Genomic DNA, 18,058 nt, shown 5'->3' on the forward strand with positions numbered 1-18,058 from the left:
CCCATGGACACAGACAATAGGGTGGTGAGGGCCTGGGGTGGGGGCCTGGGGTGGGGGCAGGCTGGAAGGGGTCCATGGGGAAAGAAAAGGGGCATCTGTAATACTTTCAACAATAAAGATACATTTTTTAAAAAAGAAAGGGCTGCGTATTGTTAAAACGTGGCCTGGAAGCTGCACAGAGCGGGTGTCTTTCTGTGCACATCAGCCTCCCTGTGGCACACGTGGGGCGTCGGTGTGAACAGTGCACTTGGCTTTATCTTTGCTTTGGGAATGCACTTTTTTTAAATCTTTTTTGTTGGCAGACCTGCTTCCCTAGTTTATATCTCACGTGGGCTGTTTGAGAGTGCATCCTAGCGTCCTAAGTGCTCGACAGTCGACAGCGTAGATGCATCCCATGACTATACCGAGGGTCACCTTTTCTGAGGGAACTGAGAGGTGGTTTGTGCACGGGAATATGTATTGAGCACCCACTGTTGGCACAACCACGAGAACATGAAGTAGCGTGTCAGTGATCAGTGACAGTAAAAGAGATGCCCCCAGACAGTGAGACAGTGACTGCTCCGGAGACGCTGACAGCTCAGCGCCGCCGTCAGCAGGGGGTTAGAGGTCAATGGCTCACAGACTGCCATTCGAGATGTGGAAGCAACCTGGGCTTGTAAGAGCCAGACCTCTTTTGTCTTGACTCTGTGGGCAGGCACATGGCCAAACGGAAGATTTTTCTGTTTCTTTGGGGATGAATTTGCAGCTCCTCATACCGAACGATGAGAGCAAACGTGTACGTGGTCGAAGACACGGATCTGGCTTTGTCTGTGAGGTCTGTGAAGAGCAGCCTCCGTGCACACGAGCGATAACTGGGGCTCTCATGCATGCTGAGGGCCCACATGGACAAGCACACATGTGCACAAACATGCACACACACGCACAAGCACACACGTGCAAATACACATGTGCAAACACGCACAAGCACACACATGGGCACACACTTGCACAAACACACGAGCACACACGTGTGCAAAACATGCAAACAACACAGGCACAGACATGTACAGACACACATGTGAAAACACAAATGTACACACACATACATGTGCAAACACACATGTGCACCCTCTCCCTGTGACACGGTGTTTTGAAAATAACAAATACCATTGCTTCGGTGAACTGGTCCCAAGGAGCCGCGTGGAGAGCTAAAGGCAGGTCTGAATCAGAACTAAACCCAGAAAGCCCTGCGCTGAGACATCTGGTCCCCTGTCCCCTGGTCTGTGAGTAGGACCCGCGGTGGGGTCAGCGGCTCCCGGACAGACAGGACACGTGCATCCTCCGAGGAACAGACTTGCCTGCAGAACCTCAGTTTCCACACGTGTTAGCTGGAGGTTTTCGCACCCGAGTCTCCGCAGGGACAGTCGTGGATCTGTCACGTTGTCGTGAGAGAAGACACTGACTCAGAGCGGCCTGAGGAGCAGAGGCCACGCCTCGTCCTCTCTCCACGGGCTCCCGCTGTGGCTCCCGCTGCTGCCGGGCATTTTCTGTCCGTGGATGGGGGAGGCGCCGAGAGCAGCCCCGGGACAGGAAGGGGTCCTGGTTGGCGGGGGGGCGGGGGTTTAGGAGGGGAACTGGACTGAGGGGTGGAGTGCAGAATGGAGATCGTCTCAGAGTTAAACAAACCGGGTCCAGCCCTGGCTCCCCGACTCCCCGTCCCTGGGTACGTGGCCCCATCTTTGTGCCCGTCAGCATCCTCAGGGGGAGATGGTTAAATCTTAGAACCCAGCTTCCACAGGTGACACCACAGGACTGCGTGAGGCTCCGAGGGGCCCGCCCAACCCCCAGTACACGCATGGGCCCCAACGTGGCCTGGGAGCCAGAGGGGGGCCGCTGAGCGGCTGGACAGGGCAGGGAGCTTGGGGGCTGGTCTCCCCACTCTCGGAGCAGCCTGCGCTTTCGGGCCGACATACACCCCGCAGGGCCCGGCCAGAGCTGGCAGCCGACGCTGGCCCCCCGCCACGCTTTGGAAGGGGGTGCGGTTGGGCCACTGGACTGAGGCCGCAGCGCGACATGACAAGCGCAGCCAGGAGAACGCTGCTCCTGGGGAGCGGGGGGCGTGACACCGCGGGTGGGGACAGTGACAGGAACTGGGGTGGGAGTGACCATGGTGGGAACACTCCTCAGACCCTTTCAGGACTGTGGTGTCTGCCCCACGTCACTCAGAGAACCAGCCCCGACGCGGGGAGACTGAGTCACGGTGAGGCCGAGGCGTGTGGCAGCGTCTCACGCATACGTGTTGTATGACGGGGGCTGCAGCTGGTGGCCCCGGGTCTGTTTCCTCCAGAAGCAGGTGGGGTGACCCAGGATCAGCACCTCCTCCTCCTCCTCCGGCCCCCACGCCCAGGGCAGGCCTCATGCTGCTCCCCCATGGACACGGGGCTGTTTGGTGGTGGCGACGGCGTGATGGCCATGTCTTTAGCCCCCCGGTTGTTTCAGGGGTCCCTGCGGGAGAGGGGCAGCTGGTGGAGGGTGGAGGGGAGCCCACAGCAGCGGGCAGCGGAGGCAGCCCAGGGAGAGGTGGCCGGTCCCTGCACTGGGCGGCGCCTCGCTGAGCCCGGGACGTGCTGCGGGCACCGCGGCCTCCGCGGCCTCCGTGGCCTCCGCTCTGCCCTCTCCCATGTGGGTCGGGTTTCCCTGCAGCGCGGAGTGAACGAGAAGAAGAAAGTGTGTGTTGGCAGCGTTTCAGCTGCATAAAGCCGAGGCTTTCCGAGTAAGCGCATGAGTTTAAGCAGAGCCAAGTGTCAGGTCAGTGGGGCTCAGAGTAATGGCTGTTGGGCCGGTAATGAGAAGTGCAAATGCGTTTGTGTTCCAAAGGTCAGCAAATGGGGCTCTCCCCGCCTGCTCCGTCACAAAGTGGAAATTGCCCGCCCCCCCCACTCCCCGCCCCCCCCCCCCCCCAGCCTCCTCGCTTTATTGCACTTGCATTTTCTAGGCAATTAGAAGCATTGTCCACGCAGCCTTTCAGAAGTTGGAGCTGGCTGGAGGCTTTTTTTTTTTTTTTTTTTTAAATCCTCACCCCAGGATATTTTTTCCCATTGATTTCTAGAGAGTGGAAGCGGGGGGTGGGGGGGGGGGTGGGGGGGGGTGGGGGGGGGGAGGAGGCGGAGAGAGAGAGAGCGAAACATTGATGTGAGAGAGACATGATAATTGGTTGCCTCCCCAGGGCTGGGGAACCTGCAGCCAAGGTGCATGCCCTTGACCAGGAACCTAACCCCCAATTCTTTGGCCCACAGGCCGATGCTCTAACCACTGAGCAACCGGCCGGGGCTGTCTGGAGACTTTCTCTTTTAAACTAAAATGTCCCTGTTTTTTGTTTTTTTAAACAATTTTTGCTTTTTACAAGTAGACCCAAGTTTTAAAGTATTTTTTTTTTTTTCTGAAATAGCACCCTAGACGTGCCTGCGTCATTATGACACTTGCCACGGGGTTAGCAGTTTCCTGGAGTAGATTTCTATGCACGTGTCTCATTGCACCGGGAGTATAGTTCTTAGTAGCATATGACGTGGATTTAGGCAAAACAGACCCAGCCCCATCGGCCAGAACTCCTGTTATAAAGGCGACGATTGCAAATACGATGGGAGCCATTGATCTCAATGATCCAGGAGGAAAATGGAAGGATCTAAACCCTCCCCGGGAACCCCCGCTGGAGTTCATGGCGACTCTGTCTATTTTTATGAGCTTTTCGGTCAGCTGCGTGCCGACTGCCTACAGCAAACAACAACAAGCAACGCTCTAATCCCTCATGCCCGGCGTGAGCAGGCTCACGTCTCCCTTAACAAAACGAGGCCTTCTGGGGGCGCTCCTGGTAAGACACTAGCGGGCGCCGGTCGATGCCACTGGCCCGGTCTTGGGCTGCAAACAGTGCGGATAATGGTTCAAACGCAGGGGAGACAGACATAATGGAAACTTCCAGTGTCAGCGGGTGATTTTATTCCATTATTTGGAACCCAAGTGAGGAGGCATCCTGGCTAGAATGCTGGGAAATGGCCTTGGAGGAGCCCTGAGCGCCGTGTGTGCTGTGTGACGGGGGGATGTGCTCTCCCCCCCCTCGCCCCCCATGCTGGCAGGGGCGGTCAGGGCACGTGGCGAGCCCCAGTAATGAGCTCCGTGTCCGTTTCCCCCTCAGATCTCCCAGCTGATGACGGAGACAGGCCGGGAGGGCCTGTCCGAAGCGGCGCTGAATCGCTACAATGCAGACAAGCCGTCCGCCTCGGGGGCCCCGGCCTCGCAGGGCTCCTGCGTGGCCACCGAGACCTCCACGGGCACCTCCGTGGCCGCCTCCTTCTTCGCAAGGTAAGAGAGGTTCCCGGAGCCTCGGTTCTCTCGGATCAGCCCGTCTGCCTGGTTAGCCTCTCACGTGGGCCAGTGCCGATAAAACACTGGGAAGAGTCCTGGCTGGTGCGGCTCAGTAGGTTGGGCGTCCCGGGCACTGAAAGGTGGCTGTTTGATTCCCAGCCAGGGCACAAGCTGGGGTTGTGGGCTTGATCTCCTGCAGAGGGCGTGCACGAGGCAGCCAATCAGATAATCTGATGTTTTACTCTCACATCAATGTTTCACTCGCTCTCTTTCTCCCTTCCTCTCTCTCTAAAAATCTATAAAAATATCTATATCTATAAAAGCCTAAGCGCCGAACGATCGAACAACCGGTTGACCGGTTGCTATGATATGCACTGACCACCAGGGAGCAGATGCTCCATGCAGGAGCTGCCCCCTGGTGGTCAGTTTGCCCCATAGCAGGAGTGCGACTCAGCCAGAAGCCGGGCTCCTAGCTGGTGAGCGCAGGTGCAGTGGCACGAGCCTCTCCCACCTCCGCGGCAGCAGCAGGCGCAGAGGGGCCGGGATGAACGGAAGCAGCACCCGGCCCCAGCTCAGGCTCCTCCCTGGCTGCCTACCGCTTCCTGCACTGCTGCATCCCGAGGCTGAGACCGGCAGTCCGACATCCCCCAAGGGGTCCCGGATTGCGAGAGGGTGCAGGCCAGGCCGAGGGACCCCACCAGTGCACAAATCCGTGCACTGGGCCTCTAGCTAAAAACAAAACACTAGGAATAGTTTGGGGCCATTCTCTGACCTCACCCTTTAAGACGGGACTCTCCACCTCAGCACTGTGGGCATCTTGGGCCAGATCCTTCTGGGTTGTGGGGACCGTCCTGTGCGTCGGAGGGTGAGTAGCAGCCTCCTGGCCTCTGTTCGCTGCATCCCTATGGCACCTTCCCCATCGCACCTGTCCCCTGGGTGCTGAGAACCGCGGTTCTGAGAACCCGTGGCTGTCAGGGTTGCTATTCCGTGGGGTGAGGGCCTTCGTGGGTGCAGCCCTGTGGCCGGCGTGTCCAGATTTATCTTCTCATCACAGAAGGAGCTGCTTAAGCACGAACATTGTATAGATGGGCAGTTTTCGTCCTGCTTGAGGGACCCGCTGGTAGTTACCAAATACCGCCCAGCTAATCTTAGAAACTGAACACACGAGGAACCAAAAAAGAGAAAGGCATTTCAGCCATGTTCTCTGCCTAATTTTAGCAGCTCGGTGGAGACAGGGCCACAGACGGGGGACAGCTGCGAGGCGAGCACGGCAGGGCCGTCTGACCTCAGTCCCCCGATCTTATGAATGAGGAAACTGGGGACCCGCCGCGTGAACCTGGGGGTTCATTCGCAGCAAAGCCCAAGACAGGAACGGATTCCTCTGCTGTTTCTTTATTGGGTACTTGGAACTTACCCTGAGAAAACTTGTCCTGCCTCAGATTTCTAAGCTCCCGAAATTGAAACAAATACGAAACCAGATGACCCCTTGGGTTCCAGTTCCAGGTCTGCCTCAGTTTCCTCGTGTGTCAAGCGAGGAGGACGCCCACTCGTAGGGCTGCTCTGAAGGTTGCGATGAGTGTGGTGTAAAGTGCTATGCAGATGTTAACTCGGAATGGATGTCGCTAGCATGTCCGAAGAGCAATGCTGGATGGCTGTTCTCGTTACCCTCATGAATGGTCACATCGAAAGCGCAGACATGAGGAAGGGGCTCAGGTGGAGAGAGGAGGGTTGGAGGGCTGATCCCCGGGGTTAAGATGCAGGTAAGGCAGCACGTGGGCTTCTTGGAAGACTGGCTTTGAGGTCCTGATTATACTGTGGTGCCGTGTTTATTGTCCTATGAACCATCGGGCCAACTTGAAGGCATGGGAAGTAACAGGAAACATGTATGTGCAGCCCCATCCACGGGGCCCGTCGTGCTAGCTCTGTGTGGACATGGATTCCCGTGTTGTTGGGACCTTTGGACGAGCTCGCTGGGAGGTCATGTCCGTGCCATTCAGGGAGGGAATAGAGAGGTGGAACGGAGCGTGAGGAAACACCACAGCACAGAGGACCCCGGGACCTGGGCAGGCCATCGGAGCCGTCAGCGGGGAGGTGGCTGGAGTGTTGAGGAACCTGGAAGCCACCTCCTGGCAGGCTTAGTGCAGAGAAGGGTCCTCAGTTGCCCCGGGCCAGCACGTCAGAGAGAGGTGGTTGGTTCTGCAGATCACCCGGCCGTGCGGGCAAAGGCTGAGTTACACTGAGTGATGGCAGGGAGATAACTCCCAGGTCAGAACGTGTCGGCTGGGGGGCCCTGCAGGGGAGTTAGCGGTGCGCGGCGACGGGACTCGTGATTTCCGGAGCCCAGCGGCTGTGGTGTGAGCCTGCGCAGCGCTGGACACATCCACAGGGCGGCCCGATCGTCATTTCAACGAGGTGGATGCTGATAGCACTCGGACCTTCATGGCGCAAGGCGATAAAAGTCCACGGATTGTTTAAAGGTTTACAGCGTATAGTTGCAGGGGCCGGGGGAGGTACCATGTGAAAAAAGAATTAATCTTCATATACATACATACATATAGAGAGTTGAGCAAAAGTAGGGTTACAGTTGTGAGTATGTGAAACACGGAGTTTATTCTTGTATTATTATTTATTAACTAGAGGCCCGGTGCACAAAATTCATGCAAGGGGCTCGGCCCTCACAGCCCCGGTTTCGTCCGGAACGTCGTCTGGAAGGTCATTCCCCTGTTCAGCCGTCCAGACTACTTAGCATATTATGCTTTTATTATTATAGATTGTTGTATTATTTTACTTATGAACAACTGTTTGCCCCGCCCTGTATATAACACACACACACATACACACACACACACACACACACACGTACATACATGTATATTCACCCCCCTCACCTCCTGCCCTGCTATTCTTGTCAATCCCTCTGGGCTATGTCACTGCAAGGAGCTAGGCAGCATTCTAACACCCCTGTCCCTGACGGGGCCTAAGCAGAAGATGGAGTGTCTTCTGTCTCACAGTCAAGAGACAGAACCAGGGATGCCTCCTTGGAACCCTCCCCCCCAACCCCCCGCCCAGATCCACGGATACTCGGACCCAGCCACCTCGTGCTGTCAGACGCAGCTGAGTGCGTCCAGGGCTTTCTGTTCCGATGCAGCAGCGCTGTGGGCGGCGGCTTTGGATGCGGGTGAATCTGGATCCGTCGCTGGAGCCCAAACCAGAACCCTTCAGCGGCTGTGGGCTGATGCTGAAGGACAGGGGGGTCCTTCGCACAGGGTTTGGGGACAGGGTCAGCACCCATACCCCAAGCCCGTGCTCACCACTGTCCAATGCTTTCTGCTTGCCTGGGCAGCACCCCGAGTCTGCAGGGCCCTGGCCCCGAGGCTCCAGAGAGGACACGGCCAGCACTCAGGAAGCCGTGCTGGCATCATTTCACATCACCTGGGGGTGACACCGTTTGCCAAATTGGTGGCCAACGTGGCTGACATGTACCGAACACGCAGCATGCGTCCATCACTGAACTAAGCTCTCAATAGGCAAAGGCTCCCCCAATCCTGCGAGGGGGACCCTGTCTTTTCCCTTGTTTGGGGGATAAAGAAGGAAGGGTCCTAAGCTTGAGCTATGGACCCAAAGCCGCACAGCCAGGAAGTGGCAGCATCGGGGGTGGATCCTCGCTCCCTCGCACTCGTGGGCCCTGGTGCTGTTCTGCTCTAGAAGAGATTGAAACACGTGGCCCTGCAGTGGGTCTGAGAGGAGAGATGGAGCAGCAGCCACGACAAGACCCCCATCTGTTGAAGGGGGCAGCTGCCCACTTCTCTCCGAGGTCTGAGCCTTTCTTTTTAAGTGTTTACTTTTCAGAGCTATGGGTAGAAATGCAAATGGACCTTGTTGCATTTCAGAGATTCAGCATCTATAAAATAAGAATTCCAGTTCTGAAAAAGCAATGATGCTGCTGGCCAGGGCTCCCCCAGGTGTGGTCTGTGGTCCGTGGTCTGTGCATGGCAGCCGGGCCGCCGGTGCCTGGTCTGTGACAGGGGTAGAAGTGGAGAGGAGGCATTCAGGAACTTCGGGAGCAAGGTGACAGAGTGACCTTATGTCTGTGGAACCCAAGAATTGAAAAGTGGGGTTGAGCTCTGACTGGTGGGACTCAGTTGCATGGGCTTCGTCCTGGGCTCCGAACGGTTACTGGTTCAATTCCGGGTCAAGGGCATATGCCCAGTTGCGGGCTCCATCCCCAGTAGGGGGTGTGCAGGAGGCAGCCTATAGATGTTCCACTCTCACATTTATGTTTCTCTCTCTCTCTCTCTCTCATCCCCTCTCACTTCTCACTCTCTCTAAAAAAAAAAAAAAAAAAATAAAAAATATATTTTTTAAAACTGGGGCTTATATTTTAGATTTAACTAGAAATTCTCCATCACGGTCTGAGAAGCACTGCTTTAGAAAGCGGTGAAGCCCAGAATTCCCCTTGCCCTCTCCCCCGCCCCCCCAAATTTCTTTATGCCTTTAAATCTCAGCATATTGGTAAAAGACCTTTGCTTCAGGATTACTGTGCCCAGTTATAGGAAAAACACGTTATTTATTTTTTTTTTGGGGGGGGGGAATATAGTAACACTGGCATAGTAAAAATAACACTAAAAATGTTAATAGTAATCCAACAAGGATGTTGACACAATTGGTCATCAAGTTGGTTGACGATCGTGTTGGCTTTGAACTTTTCAAACGAGGGAATGTCCTTTGCGTGGGTCCCATGTTCATCTGAAGTGGTGCATGAAGCAGGTGTGATGCACTTTTCCCATTCGTTGACGGTTAATTTTGCATAAAGATTTCATTGTGTGCTTAGCCTTAAGGACAGGAAGTTGTAGGTCAAGGCGGTGGGGACTTCACTTTTATTTGAAGAGCAGCGAACAGACTCCGGGTTGTGCACAGCATTGCCTTGAACCCTGGTCCACAAGACAAGACACCTCTTTCAGATGATCTCATCGCGTCGCATCGATGCTCTTTCCCAAATAACCATTTCAGTTCATGTTGTTGTTGTTGTAATTCATGGAGCGAATGAGCTTCTGGAGGATTTTAATCTACACGGTTTGAGAAATGGTGAGAACTGCCAACTCTCACATGCGCTTCAAAGAGACGAGTTCGTGTGGGGAAGCGTAGAACCCTGCCCCGCTCTGGAGCTGATGAGCACGCGTGGCTTCAGTCCGGTTTGCAGACACCACTTCTCAGTGGGATGGTGTTTGCTTCTAGCTGTTAGGTTCCGGTCACAACCTTTGTAAGACCATTGCTTTTTATCAAATTCAAGTCACATTTTCCAGTGAAATTATTTAAGGGCATTTTTGAGTATCAATGTTTTTTTTTTTTGTTTTTTTTTTTAAGTTCCCTACATTCTTAAGTGTAAATAAATGCCTTTCAAATCTGCTTCCGTAGGTTTTGGTTCCTTCGGATGACTCGGTTCCTGCAAATGCTCGACTCTTGGTCCTTTTGCTCATTACGTGGTCCGTCACGTTAGTCCGAGCGTCTACCTCTTTCTCTCTTCCTTTCTGTTTTTCAAGAACAGGGTTCTTCTGTGCTTTCTTCTTAAAGACTTTATCTTTTATACATTTTTTTACAGTTGATTAAAAAGACCTCTGTCCTTGGGTTTGGAATTTCTGGGTAGATTTGGTGTTCACCTCGCTAACCGGTTGCTCTGAAATTCACTCTGGGGGACCCATTTGCTGTCCCTCATTTCCTTCCACCAACTCCTTCGGCTCCTTGACTTTGTCCCAAACTCATTGTTCCCTCAGGGATGTTGTTATATTTCTGTCCATCTCGCTCTCTCGTGCGGTTCCTTCCATCTGTGGTTTTTGATGGCTCCTGTGTTACCCGGCGGCCTTCTCCGAGCCCCTGGAGGGCACTGCGACGGACTTGATGGGCATCCCACGGAGACCAGAGGCTGTGGCGGCAGTAAAACCGGGACCCACTCAGGTTCTGGGGTCAGGAGCTCAGCTGAGCCGAGAGGGTTGACTCTGGCCTCTGAGGCCCTTCCTTAGGTCCGGGTGGCTCCATGCCTCACCCCTGGTGGGACCTGTCTTAGTGCCGTGTTCCCACGCGCTGCGGTGCCTACAGGGAAGGTCCCGCCTCCAAGCCATTTCCACCTTCCTGCCGGCAGCCAGCTCAGCGGTGCCCGTCCCACTGGTTACAGCAAAGGCTTTTCTTGTAGAATCTGTTCGGCGAGGGCTTTCTTGAGTCCCTGGCAAGTTAATAACCCTTTGCACTCGCTTGCTTTTTTCTCAAGCTGCTACCGACGCTAACCGTGTCGAGTCACACTCGACATCCGAGTACAAAAGGTTAACACACAGCAGGAGTGCTTGGTTCTGTGCTGGGAGAGTATTAAGTCCAGGAAGGATGCGGAGGGGTGTGGATCTGCTCTCGGTCCTTTGCTGCTTCCATCAGGTACAGTTCCCTCCAGGGAAGCTCACGTCTTCCCGCTATAAACACACCAACGATTAGGACCCGAGAAAAATCCCTGCTGTGCACACCACAGCTGGTCTCAGGCGACCTCGGAGGTGGGAAGCGGAGCGGGTGCGTGAGACCTGACTCTTACCTGCCAGTCCCTGTGGGGAGAGGCAGCGTTTCCGCCCTGTTTTACAGAATGGAAGTCAATTTCTAGCCCCGGGTCGTCATTTGTCATAAATGACGCCTCTGCAAAACAAAACAAAACAAAACAAAACAAAGCACAACAATGGGAGCGCTTTTAGGAGCTCATGTTGTGGGACTTCTCTGAATTGTTATGTTTTTCCTGTTTCTTGTTTCTTTGTCACTGGAGCACATTGTACCTCCCCTGCCCCTTCCCTCGTGCCAGCGTCCCACTCTGACTGGTGTCTGTGGTTCCCTTTGCCCCATCCCCGTCTCCCCGCTCCCCGCCCCCCGCCAGCTCCCGCCCTATCCCAGGCTTCCACTGAAGTGGGGCTTTCCCTGAGCTCCCACGGGACCTCGTGGTCGGGGCCGACATGTAGAATCAGGGGACAAGAGCAACAGTGGAAGGAGCGGGTCGGCGAGTGGGGCTTCCCTGTGGCCACCCCGCTGCTGCCTGGGCCCCGTGCCCCCCTGCCGGGCCCCATCCGTCCAGACGGGCACCCCTTTCTCAGTTGTGCAAAGGTGCAGCCTGGGCTCCAGTTACATCCCTGGTGGCCAGGCAGCGTCGGGCGTGATCTTTGAAGGCCTGAGCGGGAGGCCAGCCCCCACCCTCTGGGGCTCGTGTTTGTTTATTTCTGGCAGGTCACACCTTCACTTTTCCTGGAAAAGACTCCACAGACTTCTCAGAAAACAAGGGGCTCTTTCTCATGTGCATTGGTGAGGCGAACGTGTAGGAATCCTCGTTATTATAGGAGTATAGTTTCGCGGGAACGCACATCAGTCACAGTATGGAAGGAACACGTTGAGAGGCACATGTGTGTTTAGTGCCATCGGATTACAAGGGCCGCCAGAAAGTTTCAGGTGTTTGCAGAACAAAGAGGTAAATCTTTGCCCGGCTTGGTGGTTGAGAGTCGTCCTGTGAACCAGGAGGTCTCGGTTTGATTCCTGGTCAGGGCACATGCCCAGGTTGTGGCTCAATCCCTAATAGGGGGCGTGCAGGAGGCAGCTGATCCATGATTCTCTCTCATTGATGTTTTTTTTTTTCTCTCTCTCTCCTTCTGCCTTCCTCTCTGAAATCAATAAAAATATATTTAAACTAGAGGCCTGGTGCACGAAATTTGTGCACGAGTGTGTGTGTGTGGGGGGGGTGTCCCTCAGCCCAGCCTGTGCACTCTCGCAATCTGGGACCCCTCAGGGGATGTCTAACTGCGGGGCCAGCCCCACCCCCCCGATCACCGCCACCAGTCACCTCCCTCTTGGGGGGCAGATCCTCAACACAGGAGGCAGCTCCTGCATTGAGCGTCTGCCCCTGGTGGTCAGTGTGCATCATAGCAACTGGTTGTTCCGCCCGTCGTTCTGTTGTTCGGTCGATTTGCATATTAGGGTTTTATTATCTAGGATAAGAGGAGGTAAATCCTTGATTGCTTGTGAGAGACAGCCGCACTGCTGAAGGAAAAGTGGCCTAATTCAGTGTCTGCACTATTATCCTTTATGTTGAAAAAGACAAATTCTAAAACTCTCCAGCTAGAGAACCGAGCCCCACGGCCCCCAGGACTATTCGCTTTGGGGCTGTGCAGACCGTAACAGAGCGGCATTCATGGCCGGTCCATGCCATCCTGGCTGGTGATCTGTCCCAGAGAAAATGGCCAGTGTCCGCAGCCCCTCCCCATCTCCCGCCGCAGGGTGTGTGTGTGAAATGGGGCATTTTCTGATTAAACAGGCCCTTTGTCTGCCTGGTGGCTGGCTGGGGTGTTGGCAGTCAGCTCACAACATCTGGGAGTCATTTGCACAGCGTTGCCGCGGCTGGAAACCCAGTTCCTGCCTTGGTGTGGGTGTTTGAAGGCAAAGTGAGCCTGAAGGACCCAGGGATTGCTGTCAGGTATCCCCAGGGCGGGGCGTCTCAGTTCTTCCTGACAGTTTGAACGTCTTCTTGATGATGTGGGTGGGGGTGGGGAAGAGGGTACTGGGCAACACCGAGGGAAAGGCGTGTGGCCTGGGGTGGGATCCGGAGTCTGCCACCGTCACGCTGCCACCGGGCGTCACTGCATCTCTCTGGGCTTCAGTTTCTTCTACTTGGTGTCGAGCACCACGCCTCCTTCCCAGGACTGTGGGAGGGTTAACTGCAAGGTGAGAGCTCTGTGCCAAGTCCATCTAAATCCCACAGCTGATGTGAAGATGGGGCTTCTTGTAAGAAGGAGGGGATCTGCTCTCAGTGGGAAATCCATGAATTCTCAGTGGCGTCTCCCGAGTCGAGGACTTGTCAAGCCTGCCTTTGCAGCATGGTGCCCGGCCTCAGGACACCCTGGGGCCCCTGTGGCCAGGTGCAGATCGAGCATCATGCCTCGAGGACCAAGGCGCCTGCCTACAAGGGGCCCAGAAGACACTCAGCCCTGAGAGCCTCAGCTAGAAAGAGCCAGGCGCCCCTGGTGGTGGGAAACGGTAGCGACCCACACAGAGAGAAACTCCGCCCTCCCCGGTGGGGCTCCCTCGGGCTGCCTGTGCAGTTCTAAACCTCTTGCAAGGCTTCATTTGGTAGCTTTATGCTCTAGAAAACCCCCCACAGGGTCGGGAGGACAGCAGGGGAAAAGGTAGGAGCACCTAAGCATTCTGTACCACCTGGCTTGGTGGTGACTCAGGAGCAGGGAGCTGGAACTCGGCCATGACACTGACCGTGGCCGTGAACCAGAGCAGTAAGCGAAAGAGATGCGAACGGGGGAAACATTCCCCTCCTTTGCTCATAGCCTCTGGGTTTGAATGGGGGCTGAAGAGCGAGAGTGAGGCGGCATGGTGTCCATTCAGACAGAGCACAGAGGGACCGGGTGTTGGCGGAGAGGACGGGTGGGGAGAGGATACAGTTCTACCTACTAGGTCAGTGGTCGGCAAACCGCGGCTCACAAGCCACATGCGGCTCTTTGGCCCCTTGAGTGTTCTAACGCCACTTCTTCAGAATAGACTCGCCCAGGCCGAAAACCGACTTCTGGGCCTGGGCCACGAAGTCTCAATCACACTGTACGTGGTGTTTTGTGGAAGAGCCACCCTCAAGGGGCCAAAGAGCCGCATGTGGCTCGCGAGCCGCGGTTTGCCGACCACGGTACTAGGTATTCTTAAATTGTGGGTCCCAGGCTGCTCTTCCACCACCTACTGCCACGCCTCTATAGCCCGTTTCCTTTCTTCAGTCCTCGCTCACGTAGCAACACTGGCCTACATTTGTTGAGGGTTTCCTTCACTACTCTTAGTTCTTTACAGAAATTTAAACATTAAATCCCCCCCAGCCCCCCGCCCCGGTTGGTCCTCTTACTATCGCGTTGTTTAGATGTGGAAACCACGGTCAGTAGCCAGTCGGTGATGAGCAGCTACTTGAGCTCGGCCGTGGGAGCCCGGGGAACCAGAGTGTAAGCCACAGGGTACGGCCGTTGGTCTCTCTGATCTTGGCCGAAGCCTCAGTGCCTGAGAGAGCCCCTAAGAGACGTCCGTGGAACGAATCAGCAAATGCTCTCGGCGCCCACGCTCTCCCGCCGCCACCCCCCTACGTGGTGGTGGGTGGGTGATCACGTGGTCTCGGCTCGAGGACGGCCAAGGAGACCGGGGGAGGCCGTGGATGCTCAGCAGCCACGGAAGCTGCAGGGAGAACGTTGGTCCAGCTCCGCCTCGTTGGCCTCGTGTCTCTAGTTACTGAACTATCGCTTCCTCTGTTACTCCGAGTGGACGCTGACGGGTTTCCGTGACGTCCAAGGCTTTCTCTACAGTCTGCCCTCCGCCCCCACCCTCTCCCCCTCTTGTTTACTCTGCTCTGGGTACCCCGATCTCCTTGCTTTCCCTCAACAAGTGCCAAGACCATCCACACCCCCTGGGCTTTGCTCTTTCTGTTCCCTCCGCCCTCCCCCAGATAATGCATGGCTCCGCCCTCCTTTTAGACCTCTGCTCAGATGCCACTGACCGGCATGCCTTCTCCGCCCTCCCTGTTTAATAGGACGGCTGTTCCGTGTCTGCACGTCATGACTGTGGTCTTCAGAGTATTCGTTGATTGAATGAGTGAGTGAGTGAGTGAATGAATGAATGAGTCTCAGGCTCACAGGGAGACGGGCAGCTCCGTCTCTGGATTGTTCTCCACTCCAGTTCTTGGAGGAGTTCCCATCTTCGCTCACTCAGTCCGAGCTCCATGCTCGGGATTTAAATTACTCCTCCAGCTCCAGGGCGCTTTGGGGCGATAGCATCATAGGGCAGCACGGGCAAAGACATCGCTGGGAAATGGAGATTCTTGTCAAAGCGTCGGTGCCTCGCCGTCTTTGCACGAGGTTTTGTAAGAGATGGGACCCGTGGTGCTGCCTGGTTCAGCAAACCCGAGAAGGAGTCAAAGCCGAGAGAGGAGCTTGAGTTACAGGGCGAGCACCAAGGCAGCGGGCTCCCCGTCTTTCTTCCCGTCTCGCCGAAAACCGGCCTTGTCCTCCCTTGAACAGACCTCTCTGGGTTCTGTCCCCGCTTTGATTTATTATTTTAATTCTGGAGCTGTCTCAGTGAAGTATGTAAAGCATTTGCGGGTAAAGTCATGTGGAAGACATTATGGGAACGGAAGATGTATTACATGACGTGGGACCGGCGAGAGCGTCGGCCTGCTGGTGAGTCACGTTGTCGATGAGAACACAAATCTGTCCCCGGATGGTCTGGCGGCTGAGGGAGCACTCGGCTCCTCGCTGAGAGCAGGAAGGAGGAGTTCGGGAGCACAGCAGCGATGCTCTGGCTGGGAGTTTGTAGAACAGAAGCGTGAAGGGACCGAGTCGAAGGCTCGGCTGTTTATGCTCCAACGTGTCTGTCACTGAAGGTGGGGTTCTAATCTCGCCTCTAAAATGGAAATCTTGGGGTTTCCTTTGCTTCTACCTGGTTCCTAAGGTGTAGATTTCATGAGAATGGGAACAGTGTGTAACTGACCCCCCCCCCCCCCCACACACACATACACACACACTTAAATCACGCCTGGTGTATGGGACCAGCTCAGTACATGGAAGTTGCAAGAACGGATCAGCCATGCTTGCCAGCTTAGGCCAGCCCTGCTTCTCACAGGGTGAAATGCTTCAAGAAACGAACACTGAGCAGCCATGGGATTGATTGTGCTTGGAAACGTCTACGCTGATTGTGTAGCCTCTGAGTTGTCCTTATCGCCAGTACCGGGGTTCGTGACAAAAATCATTCTGATGCATAAAAAGCGAAAGGAACCCTTTTCCTTTGTTGATTTCAGCACAGATTCCTCGGGACACTCTCTCTGATCCTCACCCCGTTCTGTAGCTCCTGCATCACTGTCATCCGATGCGCCTCTTAGCACCTGGCTGCTTGTTTGTGGAGGACACTGGAGTTTGGGAAACCGGGTTTTAGGAGCCTGGAAACAATGGCCTGTGTCAAACCCAGAGCCTTAAGAGTCCCAGTGTGTCCTTTTAAACCCCAGCAGAGGACAGAAAGGGCCTGGCAGTGGCCGAGAAAGAAAAGCCCTCTGGGCACCTGTGGTGAGAAGGATGTGGTCAGCACCAGACAAGCCACTGTGGATCAACAACAAGCATATCAACCACCCCTGCCATTTATTTCCAGTCTCCTGGCCGCTTCAAAACAACAACAACAACAAAAATAAATGTGGGTCATTTTTCTCAAATGAATTTTCACTTATCATCATCTCGGGCTCTTTGGTGCCCAACCTGACGTGGCGAGGTGGCGTTTGTGGGGAAAGCAGACTCCTTCCGTGTGACCTGACTACCCAGCATTTCAGAGGCACCTTCTGGGGATGAAACGCCTAGCAAACAGTTTTAAGCCCCTATACGCACTCGCACCACGTACAAGTGTTTAAATACCAAAACAAGCCCTTGTTTCCATCCTTGAGGAGCTCCAAGCGTCAGGTTGAACTTGAGAGGGAGTGGAAGAGGGCCAAGGATTGCCTGTGAGGCTGAAAATCTGCCCTGGCCCGAGTCCAGGCCGTTCCCAGAACCTCCCCTCCTCCCCCCACCCCCCGCTGCTCCACAGCCCCTCACACAGCACTGTCTCCAGGTCCCCCCGGAATTCTCCAGGTGGATGGAGGTGGCTGCAGCAGGTCCTGTTGGCCCCCAGGCCCCCATGATTCTCTGCTCATCATCCTCTGAGCAAAGCCCCTCGCTCCCGGGCTCAGCCCTGTGACTGCCCCAGGGTTTTCTCCGGCTGCTGGAGCCCCTGCGCTCACGGGTGGGCCAGGCCAGGGTGCCAGGGGTGTGGTCCTCTTGGGGGCAGGTCCCAAATGAGGCTGACGGGGTTGGGGGAAAAGTACCCCCAGCTTCATTGGCCCTTGGTTGGGATAACACTGAGACAATGTCCACCATGTGTCCCAGGTTTTGTAAGTAGGATTGAGCCTCAATTGCCCACATCAGCTTCATGCCACCCCCTCCGGTGGCATCTTTCCCTTTCTGCCTCATTTTCCCACTCCCCTCCCGCTGCCTGCTGAAATTACCTCCTAATTAAACCTGCTAGCACTCTCATCTTTTCCCAGAGATGTTTTTACAGAAGCCCAGCATAAGATATTGGCAATATATCCTCATCCACCCATCCATCTATCCATCCATCCATCCATCCATCCATCCATCCATCCATCCATCCATCCATCCATCCATCCTCCATCCATCCATCCATCCATCCATCCATCCATCCATCCACCCACCCATCCATTCATCCACCTATCCATCCATCCATCCATCCATCCATCCATCCATCCACCTATCCATCCATCCATCCATCCATCCATCCATCCATCCATCCATCCATTTATCCATCATCCATCCATCCATCCATCCATCCATCCATCCACCCACCCACCCATCCACCCACCCACCCATCCACCCACCCATCCATCCATTTATCCATCCATCCATCCATCCATCCATTCACCCACCCACCCATCCATCCATCCATCCATCCACCCACCCACCCACCCATCCATCTACCCATCCATCCATCCATCCATCCATCCATCCATCCATCCATCCATCCATCCATTTATCCATCCATCCATCCATCCATCCATCCATCCACCCACCCACCCACCCACCCACCCATCCATTTACCCATCCATCCATCCATCCATCCATCCATCCATCCACCCACCCACCCA

The 18,058-nt window shown here is 55.1% G+C and overlaps 1 protein-coding gene across 1 annotated transcript in view; it reads left to right on the top strand.

Moving 5' to 3' along the window:
* The window catches only part of KIF26B (kinesin family member 26B), a 384,278-nt gene that overhangs the window by 181,838 nt on the left and 184,382 nt on the right, over positions 1-18,058 (top strand). The window contains exon 4 of the mRNA XM_054713017.1: positions 4,169-4,335. Within this exon, the coding sequence (XP_054568992.1) occupies positions 4,169-4,335 (167 nt within the window). The remainder of the gene's footprint in view (positions 1-4,168; positions 4,336-18,058) is intronic.

The sequence above is a fragment of the Eptesicus fuscus genome, chromosome 24 (genome assembly GCF_027574615.1).
Source record: "Eptesicus fuscus isolate TK198812 chromosome 24, DD_ASM_mEF_20220401, whole genome shotgun sequence".
Taxonomy (NCBI): domain Eukaryota; kingdom Metazoa; phylum Chordata; class Mammalia; order Chiroptera; family Vespertilionidae; genus Eptesicus; species Eptesicus fuscus.